Source organism: Pseudorasbora parva, chromosome 19 (genome assembly GCF_024679245.1).
Source record: "Pseudorasbora parva isolate DD20220531a chromosome 19, ASM2467924v1, whole genome shotgun sequence".
NCBI classification, from domain to species: domain Eukaryota; kingdom Metazoa; phylum Chordata; class Actinopteri; order Cypriniformes; family Gobionidae; genus Pseudorasbora; species Pseudorasbora parva.
In genome coordinates, this window is record NC_090190.1 from 16882165 (window position 1) to 16907798 (window position 25634).

A 25634-nucleotide genomic window follows, 5' to 3' on the forward strand; every position below is an offset into this window, starting at 1 on the left:
GATTTGATTTATTTTATATATTTATTATTAACATCATAACCATGGTAAACTCGCTAGAAAGTTTGTTGTTGACTTTGAAGTAGAAGGACTGAAATAGCATCTTCTTGTAAAACCTAATAATCTTTTTTTTTTGTGTGTGTGTGTGGATTACATTACACACCACATTACACAGAAGGTACAGTAATAGCCTAATATTAATTGGCAACATCAATATTTCTCATACAAATATTGCAAGTGACATTGCATGTCAAAAGCCTGTTGCCCATTAGCTGCCCCATCCAGCCCGAACAGCGCAAAAACCTGCACTACTGCACGTCTGCAATTCGTCCGCACTACACCGGGCAACAATTATCATCATCTAGTGCTGTTCACTGCCAGACTCATGAATGAAACATGAGTGTGTCGGCCACGGCCCTGCAAATGTGCTCTCATTAGCTCTCTATTAACGTGAAGCTGCAGCCGGCGTGGCTGCGGTGATGATGTCACTGCATACATGTAGCATTTGACATGCCACATTAATAGTTATGGTCCGTGTGACAACATTTATAATAGCAACTGAGACGGGTTGACTGTTCGGGGAACAAATAAAATGACTGAATGAAGTAGAAATCTCAAGGAGATGCTATTAAATAGACTTCTGTAAAAGGGAGACAGAATTCTGCATTCACTTGAAAGTGATACAATGTTTTTTTTTAATGAAAAATAAAAATATTGAAATAATGCTGAAATAAAACATACAGTATTAGATAAAAAATAGATAAACTTAACACTAAAAAAATGAAATGCTTTGTAAACTAATTTAAATCAGTTTTAGTTGAAGTACTAAAACATAATTAAAGCTTTACAGAAATATTTAAACAAAAAATAATAAAAGTTAATTCAGAATATTAACACATACTACAATAATACTAAACTAAAAATACTAAAAATATAGCAAGGTTTCATACAAAAATATATAACATTTTTTTATACATTTTGGGTTATTAAATGTAATACTGTGCATGTTAACGCCAGTGTTAGGACTGATAAAAGATTGATACATTTATACAATTCTGAGATAAAATATAACAATATCTATCCATCCCAGCATCCCCGTGACACTGGAGAGGATAAAGTGGTTTGGAAAATGGTTGGATATTACAAAACTGAAATATTGGCTCTAACCACCTCACATTTACAATCATATTCTCCACTCCAAGGATTATCAGTCATATAATATGCATGAGGTCCTTCGTGACATGAGTTACATAAAGAAACTCCTGACGAAGACATGAAAATATAACTTCTATATGCTAACGTACAAAACAAGACCGCCTGCTTTAAAACAAAGCCACTATGATAGTTACTACATTTTAGGCAAATATGTCAGGATATTTTTAGCATAATTTCTAAAAACAAAGAGATCGAACAAAGGTGCCAACAAACAAACAAACAGGGCCACCTAATGTCAGCTGAACTAATTAAGAAAATGGCTGCTATTATCATTATCTTGCGCTCCCATGCTGTGGGAGGAAAAGGTCAAAATGCCAATAGCTCACAGACTATAGGGTTAGCCAGGGTCATGAATGGGGGAGGGAAAACGCTGGCATGGTAAGGCAGCCATTTCTTCCTAGTTTTAGATGGTCTGTAAAAAAGATGTTATTGTCATGTAATCTGCTGAAGACGCCCCCAGAATGAGTCTCAGACTCATGAGGTTTAGCGAGTGCCCCAGGGAATGCTGGGTAGGGAGCAGCCCAACTATAGTTCCCGGTCACTGGCGTCAGGGGCGCACAAACCAGATTTTTGATCACAATCATTTGCCGTCTGTCACAGCTTCTCCCTCAGCTTCTTTCTCTGGAGCCAAATCTAAATCCGTCATCTCCCTGAGAGAAAGAAAATAAAAAACAGACCTTCCCCAATCCCCAATTATACGTGCTCTCATATTCACAGGCTGACACAAATCATAATTAAAGATGAAGGCATCCATTACAATTGTCAGTTTTAATTCAAGCAAAGACATAATTAAAAGCAAAGTGTTCCACTTCGGATGCTCTGTTTTTGTCCCATCATATAAAGCAAAAGAGGTTAAAATTGAAGCTCAAGTAGAACCAATCAAATCTGCCTGAGCAGATGTCCTTGCTCTGATTGGATGTTTGGGTTGCCGTGCGGACTGTTTTGGTCAGAAACAGAAGGAGTGAGGAAGTATTCCTAAATGTCGTTACAAACCTTTTTTTGACTTCCTTTATTATGTGGTACACAAAAGGTTAGGGCGTCGAAGAACTTTCTGATCTTTTTTTCCCCATACAACTAATATATATATATATATATATATATATATATATATATATATATATATATATATATATATATATATATATATAATAAATTAAAAAGAACTGTTCTTCTATGTAATTCTATTATAAGAATTACATATGTAGATGTCTTTAAGTCCTACTTCTCAAATATCAATAATAATAATACTAATCAGCTAATTGCATTTAATAGTAATTTAAACCAATACGTCTTCATTTAATTGCAATTAGCAAGAATCTGAAAACATTACTTTCAGTTCACACTTAAGCATAAATATTCTTTATTTTTTAAAGGATTAGATTTCTGTAATAAGTACGTATTGACAAGGGTATAATGACCAGGGGATATTTTAAGCTCTTAAAAAGGTCAAAAAGTGTCATTAAAAGCATCATAAAAGTATCTCAAATGATTTGTGTGTTAATTCGAAGTCATACTACAGCTTTATGAGCAAATTTAAAGTTGATATTAACTATAAAAGGTTCCCTACGCTGTAGTTTACAAGTTCGCCCATTATGCTTATTAAAATTTGGCATGCGGTGCCACTGATGTCAAATCGACTTTCCGTGAACAGCTTTACTCCACAGAAGAAAAAAAAGGCCTACAGGTCTGAAACAGCTTGAGGGTGAAAAATAATGAGACTACAAATTTTTAGCCGATCTATTCTTTTTACAGCTCGATTTGAACGGGACGCCCATCTTGACCCAGTGTTGTCAAGGCTCCTGTCAGGTTAACAGGTTTTCGAGCAGGTCGAGGTGCATGGCAGCTGAGTGGAGAGATGTCACAGTCAGCAGCCCCCTTGTCTGGCACTATCCCCTCTATGTGACAGCATATGGCACTATGGAGTGCACTAGAGAGCGGTGAGTAAGGTGAGTAAGGGGGGACATTAAAAACATTGTCTATGGGATGTGGCGGCAGCAAGAATGCGAGGGGATTATGGATTATATCTCCTCTAATTTACATTCCTGAATGCCTGCAAATCCATTAACCCAGTTTGCCCTATGCTTGAGGAGTCGCCGGGAGAATTTAATCAGCTTGCTGCCCCAACGCCAAGCCGCACACGTCAGCGCACTTAATTGAATTGAAATCAGCTATCTTTGTTCTTTCGTAGCGTCGCGCCAGTGCAACAGCTTCACGCAGACACACGTGGCTGTGGCTTGAATGCGACTGCCGTGGCATGAGAGACATAAACAACGATTTGAAGACAGTCAACAATAGCCAAGAGACACTGGAATTGAACTTAATGCTCATGAGGACATTCAAACTCACATAAAAATACAGTTAAAACAGCCAATTATGTAACACGGGCAATAGAGTACATTATCTCCTTACCTATTTTCCTAATTTATATGATTACTTTTGAAAAGGATTTAGTATAAATAAAATTAAAATAAATACATATTTTCCATTTTTTGTCAAGTAAAATGTTACACAGGGGCTTACACTGCCAACGCAAGCAAATCACTTGAACATTTCATTGATGTACACTGATTCTTTAAAATTAATCTGACTTCTCAGCACTGTATGCATATAAGAATTGAAACAAGAAATATGTCTCTCTATCATAACACCTCCAAAAAAGGTTTAAAACATTTTCTAAGGTATCATACAAGTTGTTTCTAAAAAAAAAAAAGAAGCCTAACCAGGCACTGGGGCTGCAAATTATTGACATAGTAGCAATGTTATTCTGCATTGTCCCTGTGAAATAAACAAACAAATTTATAAACTATTAAAGATAGCGAAGACTTACAGGCCATAGAGGATTACAGGCATGGATGTCATCTGCACAGAATGTCTAGATTGCTTTAAATCCTAGTGTTTGACTAGTAGATCACAAACACACACACACACACACACACACACACACACACACACGAGTTGTATATATATTTCATAGGCATAATGGTTTTTATACTGTACAAACCGTATTTTCTATTCCCCTACACTGCCCTTGCCCCTAAACTTACCCATCACAGGAAACATCCTGCATTTTACTTATTCAAAAAACATAATTTATTATGTTTATAAATCCATTTACATTGCAGGTACAGCTGGCTGGTCCCCACAATGTAGGTGAACTCAGGTTTATATTACATTGTTGGTCCCCACAATGTAATGTAAACAAGTACACAGACACAGAAACAGACACAGACACAGACACAGAAACAGACACAGACACAGACACAGACACAGACACACACACACACACACACACACGTTTCCATGCAATGAAACACTCATCCGGATTTAAAGTGGCATGTAGTGTGAAAACATAAACGGCTTACGTCAGAATGTAATTCCTGCATTGTGTTTGCAGCACATTACTTTACATTGCATCAGAACACATATATAACGCAATGCAGACAAAATGAAACGATTTTAAAAACAAAAACACTGCTAATTATGTTGTCGTCTCAAAAAGCAGAGCCGTAGAGATTAGGTCTTTTTAAGACGAGAAACAACACGAAAAAACTTTTCTTTTTAGAAGGCTCTCGGACACATCACAAAGTCACATTTATCACAGCCTGCACGCTATTCAACAGTCCCAACCCAGTGGTCCGGTTGAATATTTTTTCTATGTCAGATAAGAGCACCGTTTCACTGGCAGTCAGCCATAACTGAGCTATTGTAGAACTGCCCATTTGACCCTGGCTATATTTACCCAGAATTCCTTGATCTGTATTTACCCATCCTCTCTATCTCCACCCCTCTGAAAGATCAACACTGCCTGCTCACGACCATCTCTCCTGATGGCTGGAACAAATATGCCAAAGTATATTGAATGTCAGGGATTCTTTGAAGGATAAAAGGACATGGAGTTATGACAACTTCTTTACTTCTCATTACACCAGTGTATTGTAATGCCATTTGGACAACATTACGCTCCACACACAAATATTCACACCGGCTCAACTTCAGCAGGGGAGTATCATCTATAAATAATACCGAGGCTGGTGTACAGTTATTGAGGTGCGGCCCATCATCTAATTGCCGCTGTGGAAAAAACTGCTAAGAGAGTCACACAGTTGAGGCTGATACATAACACCCTCATCGCGTGGATTTGGCCTCTCCATGACCTCACACACCAAGCCAAGTCAAGTTACGGCCAAGTCTAGAAAGACCTGAACTGACCCAACCGCAAACACGGGGCATCTGATACAACTAGCTAACATTTCATACGGTCACTGACACAATCGCGTGACAAGGTGATTAAAAGACTACTTTTACAGAAGCAGCGAATGTTCATAACCACACATTTTGGCTAATGAATGTCTTGTTTTTTGGAAAACATGATACACGATAGTTCTGACTGCTATTCTGAAATCCCGGTGAGGAAGGAAAGTTTATACTGAAATGAGGCAGTCTAAACCATCTCCCGCAAGGTTTAAGTATTATGTTGTAAAAACTCCAGCCAGAGAATAAATTCAAAGTCCAGCAAGCCCATGTTCTCAATTTTTGGAGCGGTACAAATGGAACATTCTGCTTCCACTTTTCCTACCTTTTACACATCTCAGGACATGCATGAAACGTGAGAGAAACTTTCCTTTCTTGATCGTTGAGTTCTTAAGACTAGTAAATTAATTTAAACAGTCAAATAAATATTAACATAAAATAAAAAGGGCCACACAAAGTCTACAGACAGCGCTAAGAACAGAATCATGCAAAAGCTATGAGTTGTGGAGAAAACTGACAAAGTGGACTGACATGTAAAGTAACATCTGTTAGCTGAAAACATTAACATAGTTTATAAATTTATTTAAATTAGCTAACTTTCTTAATACTATGAATCAACATGAAATGGTTATGAGGCTCCATGCTACGCTAGAGATGTTAGTTTTACCTGTAGAAAAACTAATATTTAAGCTTCACTCTATAGAAACACTGTGTACAGACCTTGAAAGCAGGAGGACCCATAATCCCTTGTGAAAGGCATAGCCTGGTTCACAGAGGTGGGTGTGTTTGTAAAAGTGTGTGTTCATGACACTTTAGGCTGATAACACCATTATTCAAAATGAAACCGTACCTCCTATCTTTGAAAGTCAACGTTTGTGTAGCAAGTGCATTGGAGTTCAGATGCCACATCTGCCATGACACCAGACAACAGTCCTATGCTTCAGGATCCTTAACCAGCAGCCATATCACCCTGTAGCCCAAGACTGGTTTCCCACTGAAGCTAAGCAGGGCTGAGCCTGGTCAGTACCTGGATGGGAGACCAACTGGGAAAACCAGGTAGCTGTTGGTAGAGGTGTTAATGAGGCCAGCAGGGGGCGCTCACCCTGTGGTCTGTGTGGGTCCTAACACCCCAGTATAGTGATGGGGACACTATACTGTCAAAAGAGCACCGTCTTTCGGCTGAGACCTTAAACCGAGGTCCTGACTCTCTGTGGTCATTAAAAATCCCAGGATGTCTTTCGGAAAAAGAGTAGGGGTGTAACCCCGGCATCCTGGCCAAATTTGCCCATTGGCCTCTGTCCATCATGGCCTCCTAATAATCCCCATATCCTGATTGGCTTCATCACTCGGTCTCCTCTCCACCAATCAGCTGATGTGTGGTGGGCGTTCTGGCGCAATATGGCTGCCGTCGCATCATCCAGGTGGATGCTGCACATTGGTGGTGGTTGAGGAGATTCCCCCCTTCTATGTAAAGCGCTTTGAGTGCCTTGAAAAGCGCTATATAAATTGAACGCATTATTATTATTATTACCTGGACACCAGTTGAGCAGGCCTGAGGTGTCAGGCGAAAGGCTGTACGAAAGCTTAGAATGAATAAAAAAAGACAAAAACTAGCAATAACAAACCCCCTTAAAGCAGGAGTTTCCAAAAGGAGAAAGCAAGAAGCTAATGCGAACAAAAAAAATAAATAAACAGATTTAGGGAAGAACAAAAAAAAGTATTTTGTCTTTCATCAATGCTGAGTGGTTTGGTTTAATTAATTTCCCATGGCTAAATTCTGACTGTTGCTGTATCATACGGGATGTTCAAGGGCAGGCAAATATGGCACTGGTGAAACCACAATAATTAACTGCGAAAAGCAAATTGGTTACATCATATAATGTCTCGGCTCATTTCGTGAAACATTGCAAAACCAACACAAAACAAATAAGAGTCTTCTTTAGTTCATCTGAACTGCTTCAAAACATAAAGGGTCTAAATGGCCTCAACAATAACTCCTATTTTCCAAATTGGCATGCCGTAACTTGGCAAATTCAGCTACTAGTTGTTGCTTTAAGCGGATACAGTCCATGCTGCTGGAATGCCTTATAATGATGGCAGTTACAATTTATTGCTGAATGTAGCAGCAATGACATTTATAGCACATTTAATTGTCCACTTGGACTCCAGTGCACCGTGTTAAGTCTTCAACTTTTTGTTTTGTATTTTTTTTTAATACACAGTGCAGTTTTTAGTGAACAAGTGATGTTCGTCATCAAAATTAGAACATATTGTGGTGCTGCTACTAGAGAAGAAAACTAAAATTATCCTGAGTATTTAATGAATAACCAAAAGGTAAATAACTTTTTTTTTCAAAACTATAATAACTCAAACTATAATAACTGAATTGTAAGGCGAGGAAGGAAGGGTACTGAAAAGTAACGCAATACCTCGAAGGCATATGAAGGTAAGGAAGTCTTCTGTCTTGGGTTTGCGATTGGAGAGGAATGTGATGTGTGTGAGCGGCGTGGGCAGAGAGGGGTCGGCCATCTTCACCGGCGTGGTGCTGGGAGAGTTGGGTTGAGACTGAGCAAACTTCCTCTGTGCATGAAGTCTGGGCCTGAGAGAGGGAGATAGAGAAAATGGAAACAATAGATTTTAAATACACTTGCGTTCCATCACATAACAGAGACTTTATGGATACATTATAAAAACTTTTCTCCTGCAAATCCCCACTTGGCACCGGACTCGGATAACATTGCCCAGAGCAATACATTTCTCAACGCATTTGCTCTTGTGATGGTAAAACTCCACTTGGGGCCTTGCTGTTGCCATGACTAATTCAGTCGATCTGGAACCCATTCAAACACGACTAGCACACAAGAGCTGCTATTTCTGATAGTTATCCAAATGCTGATAACTGGGTTGAGTACTGGAACAATCTAAGCTACAAAACTGGATGTACTCACCCATATTTAACCTTGTTGAACTGATAGCAGATGAAACATGGAAAAGTGCCTTTGAGGACAAGGACTGACTTTCAAATCTTTCAAATATGCATACATGTTTTGTGGGAAGTTAGTGATTGTCAATTAATTCTGATAAAATAACAAAAGTTAAACCAAATGAAACAGTAAATGTGTTATGAACACTATTGTTAACCATCTCTGATTAGTTTCAAAGTGGAAATGTTGCCATTTTCTCCCATATCTCAAGAATCAGAGTAGACTCTACTCTCTCTATGAGTGAGTGGCTTGAGGAAATGCTAGCAGACACTTGTGCTTTTCCTTCTTTAGCATTTGAAAGATGCTGTCTAACTCATCCTCTGAATGTTGATTCACGTCAAGGCTTCGTAATCAACTTCTCCATTACATGCTGTGAAGACTTCAGCAGCAGCTGATGACTGATAAATAGCACTAAGGATAAATCAAGCTGCCAACATTCAAGGCCTCTCACACTCACTCGTTACAGCTTCTCCTTCTGTAGACATCCAACTCACTGACTCTACATTTTAGTTTAGCTCTCCACGGGAAACAGCATGGAATACTAATAACAGTGGAAAGTCGTATGTCTCAATTCCTCCTCCACCCTCCGTGCGCTGCCAGAGGAGGCACGCGTGTACGCACTTTCCATTTCAGCTGCATTTCATCATTATACCCACACGCACTCCCCTCGGTCCACGCCTGATGTTTGCTGCCAAATATGTTCTCCCCACACAGAATTAAAGAAAATAACGGGGATGGGTAGAAGACAAACATCATTCACTCCTGTACAAATTAATCTCATTCAATCAAAGGACCGTGCCTGAGATGGTTTGCCAACCGGCAGCAGTTTTGACGAAGCTGCGACGGCATCGCTAATCAATTCTCACCAACGCTGTGTTCAGCAGACAGATTGTTTCCCCCTTTTTTCTTTTTTTCTCCAGTCTCTCATGACTGTGACTGATGGCATGGGCACCTCACCTCCATTATGCCACAATAAGAGGAGAAGTGCTGTTTAAACTACTGTTTACATCTATTTTGATCAAGGTAAAAACACACTTTCTGACTAATTTGGAATCTAAATTTTGAGGTTCCAAAACCATTATTGAAGCATTTATGAATACTAACCAAACTGTGATAGTTAAAAAGTTCTGTCATTAATCACCCTCATGCCGTTCCAGACCCGTAAGACCTCAGTTCATCTTCGGAACACAAATTAAGATATTTTTGGGGAAATCCGATGGCTCAGAAAGGCCTCCATTGGCAACAATGCCATTTCCTCTCTGAAGACCCATAAAAGGCACTAAAGACGTCATTAAAAAGCCCATCTCACTACAGTGGTTCTACAATAATTTTAAGAAGCGATGAAAATGAATCTGTGTACGATTTATGATTCGGATCCCGTGTCAAACCGCTAAACTGCTGAAATCACGTGACTTTGGCAATCTGAACTGCTGATTCGATACACTGATTCATAACTCAAAGTCTCGAAGCTTCACAAAGCAGTGTTTTGAAATCGGCCCATCACTTTAAAAGTCTTATTTAAGTTATTTAGTTTTTTTTTGCGCACAAAAACTATTCTCGTCGCTTAATAAAATGATTGTAGAGCCACTGTAGTGAGATGGACTTTGTAACAACGTCTTTAGTGCCTTTTATGGGTCTTGAGAGAGCAAATGACACTGGTGTCAATGAAGGCCTTTCTCAGCCATCGGATTTCAACAAAAATATCTTCATTTGTGTTCCGAAGATGAACAAAGGTCTTGTGGGTGTCGAACGGCATGGGGGTGTGTAATTAATGACTGAATTTTCATTTTTGGGTGAACTAACCCTTTAACCATGAGAGTCAGGCAATTAAATGTGTTGAAGTCTGAAAGAAGTCATGAAGGAGGAGGAAAGAATGAGACTGGATGCCTCACAGACATGGATATAAACAAGAAATCACAGTGAACTATAGTTTATTTACAGAACAAAAAAACTGAAGTGGACAAGATTAAAATACAACGTGTTATGTTTCAAAAAGACGCAAAATCACCCTCTAAAACCGCATCATCTGTTTAGAAGGCAACTGCAGCTCCACACCCAAACACTGACATTCATTAATGGAGATTAACACAGGCAAAAAGTTCATCGAAAAACGAGAGATAGCTGGAGGACTAGATGACAGCTGAGTGAGATTTCAGCCAACAAACACAAGCGTAAAAAACCTTAAAAACATTGCTGCTAGATATTCAACAAAGCACTTACAAGCCGGCCAACTGCCCCATTATTTATTGATTGCTAAAGTGTTTCAGGCAGAGGTTTAACCTCATTTAGACTGGTCCAGGGGAGGATTGTTACTTCGCAGGAGAAATAATGAAAACAATCTTCTTTTCTTGCCATGGTTTTCATAAGAAACCTAAATATTTGTAGGGGCTGAGAAATGCTGCTTTAGAAGTATTAGCGCAACTAAGTACCAGAGTAGTTCTGATGCAGCTGTGCAAAAAAGGATCCAATAAAACAAAGAAGGATGTCACAGTTCATCGAGTCAGTCTAGACTGCTCTCAATTTCAGAGACGGCCTGCTTTTATTGGACTATTTATCCTATCTGTTCCTCGTTACAGGGTATAATGGCCAACTGTTTGGCATGCAAGTATCCAGTGACAGAGACAGAGATGCATGCTGGGATAGACAACATGTTGTAGTGTAATACCTACACATTATGCAAAAAGCTATTTTACAACTTAATGCATGTCTCTAACCACATCTATACAGTCTAAATATAGACATCACAGTCCTGAGAGAGAAACGACACAGTAAGCCCAAACAGAAATGGGAAAAGTCCTAGGAAGACGCTATGGAACCGCAACTTTCCAAGAGGTTGTTGGCTTCATGCAAATGTGTGAGTTCTCTGAAAATAGAATGGCTATGAAAACTTCTGTTGACTCTTACGCTCTTGAGACTCAAACAACAATTGCTTAAAATGATAGCTCTGTTTTAAAACCTAGTGAGTTCCCTGTCTGGCTTTTAAAAGCATTACAGGCACTCAAAATGCAAATGCTCTTTCAAAAATGTAGGAAACAAAATTATTCAGCCTTCTCATTTTGGCCAAATTCTAAGTCAGAATCACATTTATCTTTTAGTGTGAAGACAAACCCAGAATGCATTGCACCAAAAATATTTCACTGAATACTGAAGACTCTCAATAAAAATAGCAACACTTTAAATATTTACACAATATGTTTGCACTACGCACGTTTGGCATGTTAGCATACATAATGTCAAACTTTATTGAAATCCTAAATGTTAAATACCCTTTGTATAGGCATTGTTGCATGTGTTCCAATTTAGCAAATTATGAAGGTTCGCAACATTTAGGAAGTTGTTTTAGAAGGCAGTCGTCTAAGTAAGCAGGAGACGGCACACAACCTAACGTGTTAGGTTTTAGAGAGTTCCAGTGTTTTGAAGCTCTGCTTATTTTCCCAGGAATATTTGCAGGAGTTGTGGCTGTCCCCAATTATAGCATGTCTGTGCAAATTAACGACTCACTCCAAAAAAAAAAAAAAAAAGCCCAGACTTAGTTTCAACTAAAAGACACTCCCGTCAACCAGAGAACAAGGATATTAAACCTTCTGTATTTCTCAGAAAAGGGCAGCCTGCTAACTGCAATATGAGTAATGGAGGGTGGAGATGGGATACAACCACATCCGCCAGACAGGATGGGTAAAAAGGGGCCATGAGATTGACTGATCTGGGCATTCCGGTTCCACTGGTCTTTCCCTTCCTCAATGGGCAAGAGACACTGCAACACAATAGCCCCATGGAGATTCCCAGCCTGTGCACTCCTTAATGGGACAGATATGGGTTCTCTTACAATGCCAGTCTTTTAACAAGAGGCTCATGCATAATTTACAGCTGATAAAAACCACAACAGCGTAAGGTCACTTCAGGAAGTAGGGCTATGATCCAATTACCATTTATCTCATGGAAGCCAAAAACTTATGATGAAGAGTTGTGACTGAGAGAACGTTAAAAGTGTATTTGATGCATTTATGTTTATCTAAAATGAGAGCAGACTGATATAATCTGAGATGACCAGGAGTTTCAATACATTTGTCTCTAGTGTCCAAGTTTCCACCTCAAGCTTAAATTTATCTGCCTTTAAATTGTGTCTGTTTTCAAATGATCTACATCCAAATTTGTCTCCAGTTTTAAAGTTTTTGCCTTCAAAATAGTCTATAGTTGTCAACGCATCTGCATTCAAATTTGCCTCAAATTTCTAATGTATCTGTATTCAAAATATGCCACTATTGTCAAAGTATCTGCTATTAAATCTTGCAGTTTCAAGGCATCTGCCTCATAATTAATCTACAAATTTCAGGTAACTACCTGAATTTCAACCAAAAATTTTCAAGGTCTATGCCTCCAATTTGGTCTACACTTTTGGTCAAAGTACCTGCATCCAGCTTCAATGCATCTGCCTCTAGTTTTTTTTTTTCTCTCTCCTCCACCTGTGTGTAAGGTTATGCTTAAAATAGAGGGACAACAAAGAGATACGAGCAAATTAGGCCTCCTGGAGATCAGCCCAGCTGGCCAAGATGTGGAGCGAGCTAGACAGAAGAGGACTGGAAAAGTGAAGAAGGGGCAGTCAAGTGAAACAACCAAAAGAGAAAAAAAAGGCGAGGGGCGAGCACCTGCTGGGAGGCGCGGAGGGAGGGATTATGGCAGGATGTCCAAATTCATCCTCCTCTAATCCCTGTGCCTCGCCCTTCAAAGAATGCCCCACTCTGATGTCACGTGGAGCTCTTCTGTGTTACTGATTAGCTTTTAGGACAGCCAAAGGAGAGGAGTTGGGTTTGCCAAAACGGAAAGGAAAAGAAACAGTGATTGGATCCCTGGGGCTTAATGGAGGTTAGGAGAGGAGGTGAAGGAGAGTGACAAAATGCTTTGGTAACCTTTATGTTACCTTGCTTTACAAGCAACAGCTGTTGTGAGCTGGAGAGAGCAACCAGAAAACATCCAGTGGTGTACATCACTGAAATATATGCATGGAGTTCACTATGATGGTGGCATAAGGGAACACACACTTTTACTGGTTTTTATTACATGCAATTACATGAAACATGTTAAAGGGTTAGTTCCCCCAAAAATGAAATTCCTTTCATTAATGACTAACCCCAATGTCGTTCCACACCCGTAAGACCTACGTTCACCCTCGGAACACAGTTTAAGATATTTTAGATTTAGTCTGAGGGATTTCTGTCCTTTGGATGCAAGTGTATGCACATTTTGCTGTCCATGTACAGAAAGGTAATGAAATGATCATCAAAGATGTCCATATGGGACATCAGTTTGTTAGTTAGACTCTTTTGAAGCATCGACAATACATTTTGGTCCAAAAACCACAAAAACTACGACTTTATTCAGCGTTGTCTTCTCTTCCGTGTTCCTCAAATAAAGAATCAAACTGTCATGAATCAGCTTATTGATTCATGATTCGGATCACGTGTCAAACTGCTGAAATCACGTGACATTGGCGTTCCGAATCAGCTGATTCATGACCGTTTGAATCTTTATTTGAGGAACACGGAAGAGAAGACAATGCTGAATAAAGTCGTAGTTTTTGGACCAAAATGTATTTTCGATGATTTGAAAGAGTCTAACTCTTTTGAAGCTGATGTCACATATGGACAACTTTGATGATGTTTTCATTACCTTCTGGACGTGGACATCAAGTGGGCATACACTTACATTCAAAGGACAGAAAGCCCTCGGACTAAATCTAAAATATCTTAAACTGTTTTCCGAGGATGAACGGAGGTCTTACGGGTGTGGAACAACATTGAGGTGAGTCATTAGTGAAAGAAATTTCATTTTGGGGTGAACTAACCCTTTAATGCTTAATCATTTGCATGTTTAGAAGTCATCTCCAGTTTTCTCCACTTTCAATGTATCTGCCTCCAATCACAGGAGGCAGCCACAATCTCCAACTTTAAACAACTCAAGCGGTGCAATCTGCATCAAAAGTAGAGGACACAGATATTAAACAAGCCTCATTCTGTCTGGCTAGTCGCGTTCTGTGATCTCTGCTGGCGTTATGTGAAATCTTTGGTAACTTGATATCTCTCTCCTCAATCAGAAGCGCACAGCATGGCAAAGTAACACAGGTACTGCAAGAACTCCGGGAATCCACTGAATCCTTGAGCACTTTGTAGTGTGTGTGATTGTTTTGAAGGATGGCACTCCTCTAAAAGAGCACCAAATTGTGCCGAACAGGAGGAAGAGTTGGAGGGCTTCCACAAACAAAAGCATATTGGCGGCGCCAGGGGTAAAAGGGACAACCCCTCTAGTGTCAGCACCCCCCCAAGATCACGAAGCATCAAAGCATTCCACAGCGGCTGGAGTCACTCCTAATCTCAGCAGCAGGCTATGGCTCTCTCCGGATCAGATGAGTGGAGCAGGGGAGAAGCTCGCAGGGAGGGAGAAAGAGATGAATGATTGCAGGAGGGAGATGGATGGAGCCATGAAGAGAGGGCAGGCACTGATAGACCCCGGGGGCAGATATGTTTGAGTTTTAGGAGGGAAGCAAGGGGAGGAGGGATGTATAAAAACCCTTTGTGTGCAATTCATTCAGCTTTTCCCTCATGTGCATGTATTAACATGGAGGAAACTTTAAGATAAAAGGATTGCTATCAACCGAGAAGCGCAGCCCTCGTGGATCTGACATAGTGGTCTGTAGGAAAATAATAAACAAGACGACACAGTAAATAAAGGTACTTTTTGGATGCGTTTATCACAGCTAAAACCTAAGGCAGGCTATTAACATGAACATATACTTTTCTATATGGTAAAAACTCGGACCAATGCCACGTTCCAGGCAACCCGAAACCCGTGTTCTACCCGTGAAAGTGCACTGGAACGGCAGTCAATCCCGTGACTTCCCACCCGTGAACTCGTACTAGATCGATGTACTCCCAGTTACGAGCTCTGACGTCACATAGCCCGCGAAACAATGATGGCAGCCCCTACGGATATACAAATAATGTAAAATTTGTGGTTATTGTTATTGTATCTATATATCATTTTATTTTTTGAATTGTCTTTGCAACTATGTTTGGATTTCGTATGCTTCTGTTGATTATTATTTTTGGTTAGAGCTGTCTGACTGGAGGAGATTGGAAAAGGAGAGCAGTGTGCTTCGCTTAATTCTGCTTGTTAATGGTGTAAAGAAGAGGACTCAAGAAAGGGGAGGCCCAGCAGGGCATAGATAACGTCCTCTACAGGAGCCCGTCTTGGACCGACTTGTAAGGTCCAGGAGACATTGCGAACCTGCTCCATCTCTTCCATCTAAGATAGGGGTACCCAGATTTAGAATCAAGGAGATAGGGATCTACTTCTCACCCGTTTATTTTTTATTTCTTTATACAACCGTTTTAATTGTCCTTGTTTTTATTTTAATTCTTACACATAGTATTCGTATTTCTTATGCATATGTTATTCAGTATTTTAATTAATTTCTATTAAAAGCACTTTGAATTGCCATTGCGTATGAAATGTGCTATACAAATAAACTTGCCTTCCCTAAAATAAAAGGTATAACAGCTTCTCTTGCCTTATGCGTAATTTTTTCCCCATCAGTTTCCCTCAAATAATCAAAGAGTAAGCACCTTTGGCGATAGAAATTTTTGTAAATGAGCATTAGCCCGGTACAGTCCGCCATGCTATGTTCACATCTACCTAGCGTAATTCCTTGCACTCAGACAGTTTGGCGTGACTTTGCCTGAAATTCCACAAAGTCGTAACTTCAAAAACGGCCTCAAAAACCAGCCTGGAAAGCAGCATTAGGCCTTACTTAAAGGAATAGTTCACCCAAATATGAAAAGTCTGTCATCATTTATTCCCCCTCAAGTTGTTCCAAAACTGTTTGACAAAAGAAAACATTTTGAAGAATATGGGGAACTAAACTAGCCTGACAAGCCAGACCCACATCAAGATGTTTGGTCTGGAAACTCACCATTGACGGCTCAATCTGAGGGGCGGGATAAACGGTTGTCTTTCAAACTCCCTCTGCAACGCGATAGGATAGCGCTACACCAACCAGAGCAACGAAGGTGAAACAGAGCTTGTTGAAAGATTAAACATTCGCCATATCCGGTCGGCAAAACTCCGAAAACATCTCCCCTTTTTAAGAATGACTTTAGTGCCGTTCTTTGTTCTTTTCTCAGAGAAAAGCTTAACTCCAAGTCTTCCAGAGTCGCGGTCAAAGCTGATTCGAAAGGCCGTCGTTCGCCAGTTTCTGTGTTTACTAGAAGCACGCAAACGCAACTCGGCCGTCGTCATTATGGCCTCGCCCACCGACTCTAAACACGATGTGATTGGCCCGGCAAGAGTTTGGCGATTACAGCTCAGAAGGGTATTGAGAGTTGCTAGACGACACTCGCGGGCAGATTAGATTTGCTGCCGCTAGGGTGCGTCTAGATTTCTAGGCTAGAACTAAACAGTTGACGGACCTCACTGACTTCCATAGTCAATGGGGTCCATCAACTGTTGGTTACCAAATGCTTCAAAATACCTTCTTTTGTGTTCAGCTGAACAAAAAAATAAAATAATCATACATGTTTGGAACAAATTGAGGACGAGTCATTTTTGGGTGAACTATTCCATTAAATGAAAAATCCTATAATCATTTAATATTCTGATAATGGCCATATCATGATGCGACACCATGATGTGACTGCAGAACAGACACTCAAAATTCTCAGCACACAGCATGTGTGTGTGTAATATGCCATCTATTTGATTTGTATTGTTAGAGATAAACAAGCTGCAGATTGACTGTGATCTCTAACATAGTACTTTGAATCTACTCATTCAATTCTGCTTAGTACTCACCCCATCCTTGTTAAATCCATCCCCTGTCATGCCCAGCTGCTCTATGCTATAGGCTGCACTAAAACTGCTTGGAGATACACACACAAACACCTGTTAATCCAAAAAAAAAAAAAAAAAAAAAAACTGTATACAAAGCATAAAAATAATAAAATACCCTTACCTATAGTGACATGTCTCTATTTCAGTGTATACTTGAAAAACATGAATGTTGCTCTAATGGCAAGTATATTTGATTAATAGCATTCCTTTTGAAACACTATTTTATTTATAAATAATCACATTAAATAAACATTTAGTGTTAAAGTAACAGCTGTAATTTAAACTATTCTTACTGCAATGTTACTAGACAAAGAAGGGTGAAAGTAAAGAGGAATGGACAATATTTCTGTAAAGTCAAACATCTTTAATTCTCTCGCTGGCTTCTAGTACACATGCTAACTCTCTTTCTCTCCCCTCTCTCTCTCTCTCTCTCTACTAAATCTAAACCGCTCCAGATGGGCCACATGGTCCTGATAAACTCTCTCAGCAGCCTCTGCCAGTGCGGAGCAGCTGGCTCTGAGAGCGCGGTGAGGAGCCAGCGGCACATGTGGCGGGCAGCCCGCGGCAGCCAAGAGAGCGCAGGGGGATCCCTGATTCTGGGTCATTCAACTAGCCCGGTCTAATAAACAGCGCTGAAACCAACATTGCTACAAAACTGTGACAAAGCAGAAAAAGGAACATGGGTTGGGTTGGATGGTCAATAAAATAAAAAAAGGTCAATATTTGTGAACTAACTTTTCTTTCAAATTAGTTCTTTTCAATATTGAGTTGAGTCGATTTGCAAAACATTTCTAAAATCACTTAACTGTTATAGTTTTGTTTGAGAGTAAAACGGTGAAGTGGAAAATGCTCAGCATTTTATATAACACATAATGTGTTAATCAGTACATTTTATATTAACTTCAGTGAAAAAAACTATTGTATTTTATTTGAGTGACGATTTAAATGAATCTTTTTTTAACCTGTTCAATAAAATAATCTTCCTGAATGAATTAAAAGGAATCTAAAGTATTGTGTGGAGTTTTTAAATGACTTATTTTTAATCGAGAGAACATTCAGTTTTTAGGCTAAAGGGGTAAAAAAAAAAAAATAAGAAAAGAAAATGCACCACTATTCAAAAGTTTGGGGTCAGTAAGATTTTTTTTAAATATGCACACTAGGCTGCATTTATTTGCATTGATTTGAAGACATTGATATCATGAATATTCCAGTCTTCAGTGCCACATGATCCTTCAGAAACCATTCTAATAAGCTGATTTGCTTATTATTATCAATGTTACATACAGTTTTCAGGAAACCATGATACATTGTTTCAGCATTTACTTGAAATTGAAATATTTGTAACATTATATATGTCTTTCCTGTCACTTTTGATCAATTTAATGCATCATTGCTGAATAAAAGCTTTAATTTAACTACTGATTTGAACGCTAGGGAAAATATTAATTGAATTTGATATATTCTTTGTGTTAGTCTTTTGAGAGAAAACAGAGAGCTAAGACACTCTGATTCAGTAAAAGACAAGTGAAAGAGGCTCTCCGACCCAGGGCTAAAGAATAAATGAATGTGATTTTGATGACTCTCCCTGTGGAGCGCTCCACATCAGAATAAACTTTGGATGTGCAAATACACTTCAGCTAATTTCTTATTGCTTTTCTGCCTACCTGAGTCAAGTTCTCTGCTCATAACCATGACAGATGTTAGGTATTGGATTGACCTTTAACCTTACACCCTACTGCTCTGCCTTCATACATCACCTCATTAGTCAGGTAAGCCCAAAGATGTGGGGTCACAGGGGTCATGAGGAGAAAAATACAAACCGGACTCCTCAGGGGTAACCTACAAATGCCACCGTTCATCACAAAAAAAAAATCTGCATTAGATGCTAAGGGCTGCAAAGCCCTTAGCATCTAAAGACAGAAGAGAGTCAATTATAAAAGACAGATAACCTTTGTTTAGCCATCATGCTTTAGCTTAAGTGCTCTCTGCACTGCATCATCATTAAACATTTGCAAACTGAAATCCTAACATCAGTTCTTCGCTCAGCACACAATCATTTTACATCAGCTTCTAAGAACGTTGGCCTTTTTCACATAAACATTTGAAAACCCCACCTTCCAAAACATGTCACAAACCCAAAAGTACAAAATGTTTTCTGATCGCCATTTTTTCTATCTTTTTTCCCTGTTACTTTTTTACTATGGCGGAAAAAAAAAAAAAAAAAAAATCTGCATTTCTTAATACATGTCCCTGGTGTTATTATGAACAGTTCATGCCTGTACACCATTTAATTTCACTTCATTTAATAAATAAATAAATAAATAAATAAATAAATAAATAAATAAATAAATAAATAAATAAATAAATAAAAACTAAGTAAAAATTTTAATTAAAAATACGAAACAAAAACAATTAAAGTACAATAAAAGTATAAATATAAAAATAAAAGCATAGACTAAAATAATGTTTTGGTTGAATATCCAATTTCACTCTATTGGTTGAATTTCTCTCTAATCATGTCATATTACAGAAATAAATTGGGCTGCTAACACTGTTTCACATTGACTTGTCTGGAAACATTCAGAAGCCAAGACAAATTTGAGTCAACATCAAATTTCAAGCTTAAAAAACAAAAAAAGAGAGAGCTGTACTTGACCGATAACGGTAACTGATTCTGCCATTCAAACCAGCTAAGTCTAAAAACAAAACCTACTGAAACTGAAACATTTTAGCCATAAACTTCAAAAGTGATCATGAGTGTGTTAACATGATTGTGGGCTTCAGGAGGCCTACAGTATTTGTAACCGAAGCAGTGCTCACATTCACTTTGGGAGGTGTGATACTATAAAGCTCCTGCATGATAACGGCTTTCAAGAGCCGCTACTGGACAAGTCTAGCCTAGAAATCTAGACGCACCCTAACGGCAGCAAATCTAATTTGCCGCGAGTGTCGTCTACCAACTCTTAATTCACTTCTGAGCTGTAAACACCAAACTCTGGTCGCGCCAATCACATTGTGTATAGAGTCGGTGGGCGGGGCCATAATGACGACGGCAGAGTTGCGTTTGCGTGCTTCTAGTAAACACAGAAACTGGCGAACGGCGGTCTTTCGAATCAGCTTTGACCGCAACTTGGAGTTAAGCTTTTCTCTAAGAAAATGACAAAGAACAGCACTGAAGTCATTCTTAAGAAGGGAAGATGTGTTCTGAGTTTTGCCGACCGGATACGTCGAAAGTTTAATCTGTCAACGAGCTCTGCTACACCTTCGTTGCTCTGGTTGGCTTTAGCGATATCCAATTGCATGATAACGGCTTTCAAGAGCCGCTACTGAACAAGTCTAGCCTAGAAATCTAGACGCACCCTAGCGGCAGCAAATCTAATTTGCCCGCGAGTGTCATCTAACAACTCTCAATACCCTTCTGAGCTGTAATCGCCAAACTCTTGCCAGGCCAATCACATTGTGTTTAGAGTCGGTGGACGGGGCCATAATGACTGTAGAGTTGCGTTTGCGTGCTTCTAGTAAACACAGAAACTGGCGAACGGCGGTCTTTCGAATCAGCTTTGACCGCGACTCTGGAAGACTTGGAGTTAAGCTTTTTTCTGAGAAAAGAACAAAGAACGGCACTGAAGTCATTCTTAAAAAGGGAAGATGTGTTCGGAGTTCGACCGGATACGGCGAATGTTTAATCTATCAACAAGCTCTGTTTCCTCTGGTTGGTTGTTGCACTATCCTATCGTGAGCAGAGGGGGTTTAAAAGACAACCGTTTATCCCGCCCCTCGGATTGAGCCGTCAATGGTGAGTTTCCAGACCAAACATCTTGATGTGGGTCTGGCTTGTCAGGCTAGGACAAGTCTTGAAACGGTCTGAAATCAGTCTACATACTTAAAGATGTAAAAAAAATCTGTGGTAAAAAAAAAAAAATCAAGGTTTTCTACTTAAAACTGCAGTGAACCAAAGACAGTCTCAAAAATGTGGTTTGAAATCGCTGGTGTTTCTGATGTAACAAACTACCTCGAAACCAATTACGACGTCAATGTGCAGGTGGGCTTTTTCATATCGTCATTACTATCCTCTGATGCAGGGGAGTAACACCGGTATATAAAAATGTTTCTGTTGATATGAAAAATTGCGTACATTTAACAATATGGTGGGTGAATTATGAAGTGTATTATGATGAACTATATGGCTTTCTCCACTGACTTTCTAAGTTGTTTAGACTATTTCTAAGGATACTGATTTTCAGAAGGCAGCTGTCTGACTCTGAGATGGCGTATGTGAATATGGTTTGTTACATTAGCGACACATTATTAGCTGTTTGATAACAGTCAAGCCAAAGGCTAATCATATTAATCACCGTTGCATCCGGCATTGTAGAGAATGATGCATAAAACGCATTACCATTCTAATACATTGACTTGTAGATGACCCTGTGTGAGTGAGTGGAGGCAGGGCTCATTTGCATATTCATGTATCCGTTTATACTAAATGAAGGAAGGAAGTTACACAAGCTTTTTACAGGATGAATAATTATTTTCCCAGGAAAAAAACTTTTTAAATATGTAATTTTGGTGATCAAAGATTAGTTTTAAGGGATAAAATGATTGACTACAGGGGGACTTTAATTTAATCGCTTGTGATTTCATTAAAGGCAACTGAAGGCTGTTTGTTACGTAACAGAAAGCTTAAGCTGCTGAGGCTGCGGAGTGGGGAGAGAAAGAGACAGAGACAGATACCAGTACTCCTATAAAATCCCTGCTTAAATCCCGTGTCCCCACTTAAGATGTCTGTCACTCTTTATATAGGACTGCAACTTAACCCTGCCGGTGTGGTTTAACAATAGAGCAGACGTGCTGCGCTCAGACAGGTGGTCCCGACTGGCACCGAGCCAGATGCTGAGGGCCCACGCCGCCCTCCCCTCTGTTTTAACACATCCGTCTGCTGCTCATGCATGATGTCACACTGATGCACCCGAACGCTGTCAGTCAATGCTGGGCATTAATAATACTGTGCGGCTAGAACGTTTCAAGACAATAAGACGAAGGGCTTTTCATGCACAAAATCAGAAATCCAGCTTTTTCTGAGCCTGAACTGCCATCTTAAACAGAAAGAGAACATCTGACAAAGCAACCACAGCGTTTCATTTACTCACTCTCATGTCGTTCTTAACCGGTGTGACTTGAAATGTATTTTTGCCCATACAATGGAAACCAAAGGTCATTCTTACAACAATACTTTAAAAATATTATTTTGTGATTGACAAAGTAATACAGGTTAGGAACGACTTACGGCTGAATATACAATAACAATTAAATTGGGGGTTGGTGTTGATGCTTTCGATCTTTTTTCAGTATCAATTTATATGCATTATATACTACTGTACATAAGGAAAAATTGGTTTGTCTTAGGTCAAATTATGTGTGCTCGCAGGTCGCAGCCATAAGGCACCTACTGGGTAATGGTATTACAAATAAACATTATTATTTTTAGCCACAAAATGACTTATTTGCCTCTTTGAATTGGAATTCTCTATGTTAACCTTAATTACTACACTAATTGTAATATAAATAATACTAATATTAGAAGAAAAATATTGGTGGTCATTAATTGGCAATAATTATTGCGCAAATAGTATTTATTACCAAAAGATCTCAAAATATTCAATCAATATTATTGAACTAAAATATAGAACATTTATTTAATTGAAAAATAGTTACGGTGTATGGTCACATTTGACCATCAATGAGTATGTGTGAGACCAATTAGTAAGGAATACCTCAGGGCTAAATAGCGTACAAGAATAACAATAATGTTACAATGTTGCATCTCTATCACTCTCCATAATAAAAGTTAAAAAATAAAACGATTCTGTAGGGTTGACTTAATAATCAATGCACACTAACACTATGCTGTACTGTTTGCATTTGTAGAGTGAAACTGTTGTGTATCCGCTTAAGCCATTCAAATGCATTGACACAGCGCTGGAAGTATTGAGCGCTCCATGAGCAATTTATTGTCTGAATTTCACATTAAAACTTACAAAATAAAACAAAAGCTTAGCTTTGTTTAATATCAAAAGCAGGTTAATTTAAAACTTAGATCGAAATGTTAGTGTCCCCAACTGAGCAAGCCAAGCCAAAGGTGACAGTGGCAAGGAACCAAAACTCCTTCGGGGCATAATGGAGAAAAATAAACCTTGGGAGAAACCAGGCTCAGTCGGGGTGCCAGTTCTCCTCTGGCCTATTAACAAACAGTGTATGATTATTATTCTGGTCATTTTAAAGGTCAGAAATCATTTTAGTTTGGAATATTCGAAAGTTCGAGGTATCATGCAAGAGATGGGTTTATTGAGAATGACACGTTGAGTAAACAATTATTAAATAGGAATATTAGAAGGATCGGAATCATCACGCCTGAGATGGGTTTATTTAGGATGACGTGTACATTGACGTGAAGCAATTGGTAGCTCATTTAAATAATAGTGCATTCATTTCAATAAATCTAAATCTTTTTGTTCTTTGTGAATAACAGGGCAGGTCATACTAAAAGAACAGAAAATGTGTATATTCATAATTTCCGTTAGTTCAGATGTAATGTACCAACAATTTAATGAACAGCTCTGAAAGCAAAGTATAACATCCAGTTATGTTAGCTGATGTCCTGTTTCTGCTACCAAGTGCCTCAAACCAAACGCAGTCTCTCTTTAACAGATTCAATGCTATGACCCTTGCTATAACCTGGGCAAAATATGTAGACTAGTTCTAAGCTCATCATAACAGCTTGGGACGTTGTGAACATGACTTTCATGGTGGACTGACAAAAACCAGTACAACATGAATCCTGGAAACTGCATAAAACCAGACAATTAGACTGGACCTTTTGGTTGCAAAAAGCCCTTGCTCCAAAAAAAACAAAAAACAACTTGTTGTGTTTGTTGTCAGTATGCATCATATGGTCCGAGAAAAGTAAAACTATGGGCCTGTTTACACCTGGTCACTTCATGTGTTTCTTCTGATCACAGCGTTATCTGATTTGTTAAAACGGTTCCATTTACACATGGCCGGCCGCATAAATGTGTTTCTGCAAAACGAATGCTAGGGTGTTCTGTAAGGTTGCTAGGTAGTTGCAAGAGTGTTATAGGAGGTTGCTAGGGTATTCTTTGTGATTCAGCAGTCTTTAAAAAACAAACAAATAAACAAAAACAAACAAACAAACATCTCACCCACCCCGAACTCTTCAACAATAACGCACTGGTGGAGAAAATGGCTAAGTAGGAATGAGTTGGAAATATTAAAAGAACACACATGAAATGTATTGGCTTTATCCGTACAACTTCTTTCGTAACACCCACAAACAGATACAAACACATCAATCTAAAACGGGTTAAAATAATAGTCCCTTGTGTCTTTTGCAACCCGCATGATATCTTCTGTGAAAGACACATGGAGAAATACCCAATCTGCGTTCAATATAATGAAAGTGAATGGGGACTGGGGAATTGAAGCAAGAATTTCGGTGAATAAAGACTAAATTTCAGTCACGCAAAGCTATCATGCGACTTTAAATATAGCACACAAGTCCCAGTCCCCATTCACCATCATTGCGTGGAGAAGAAAAGCAAAGACATTCTGCTTATAATAAAACAATATATTTTTAAATATCTTATTTTGTGTTCTAAGGGAAGAAGAGAAGTGTCATACCGGCTTGGAACAGAATGAGATTGATGAATGAGGACATGACTCGATTTGAATTTCTGGGTGAACTACCCCTTTAAGAGCAGTGTTCATAACTCAAAGGTATTGCCAAAACAAACCCAAAGCACAGCTAATGGAGCATGGCTGCCATTCAACACAGCTCTCAACATGGCAAAATGTTTTAGAGCAAATCAAAAGACAGGAATCAGAGCGCCCGCAAAAGCATATATAGAAAAACATAAGTGCCGAGGTGAATTCAAACCATTGAGCATTATCAGTTACATTAAAATGACATGTCCTAACACACTTGGGCACAGCAGCCGAGATTATGGCCCACTGCTCCCACTCATCCAGCCCCAGCCAATCGGCAGCCACGATTGTCTGCTGTGCAAATACCTCAGCCTGAGTCCTCAAACACAGGACATTCCTGCCCTGTGAATCAACTGGAGTTTGGAGCCAAACGGCCTACCTGAGAGTCTTCTTCTCACGCTATACCTCTCAATTCATCCCACTGTACGGCTCCGAAATCATGCATAACGCTCCAATCATGTTTAATCGCCTGCTTGTCACAGAAATTGATCTGTTGTAACATTAGAGTGGATTGTAGTATGT

At 39.2% G+C, this 25634-nt stretch overlaps 1 protein-coding gene across 1 annotated transcript in view; it reads right to left on the reverse strand.

Moving 5' to 3' along the window:
- jarid2b (jumonji and AT-rich interaction domain containing 2b) overlaps positions 1–25634 on the reverse strand; it is a 131868-nt gene that overhangs the window by 26708 nt on the left and 79526 nt on the right. Inside the window, exon 4 of the mRNA XM_067425997.1 lies at positions 7893–8062. Within this exon, the coding sequence (XP_067282098.1) occupies positions 7893–8062 (170 nt within the window). The remainder of the gene's footprint in view (positions 1–7892; positions 8063–25634) is intronic.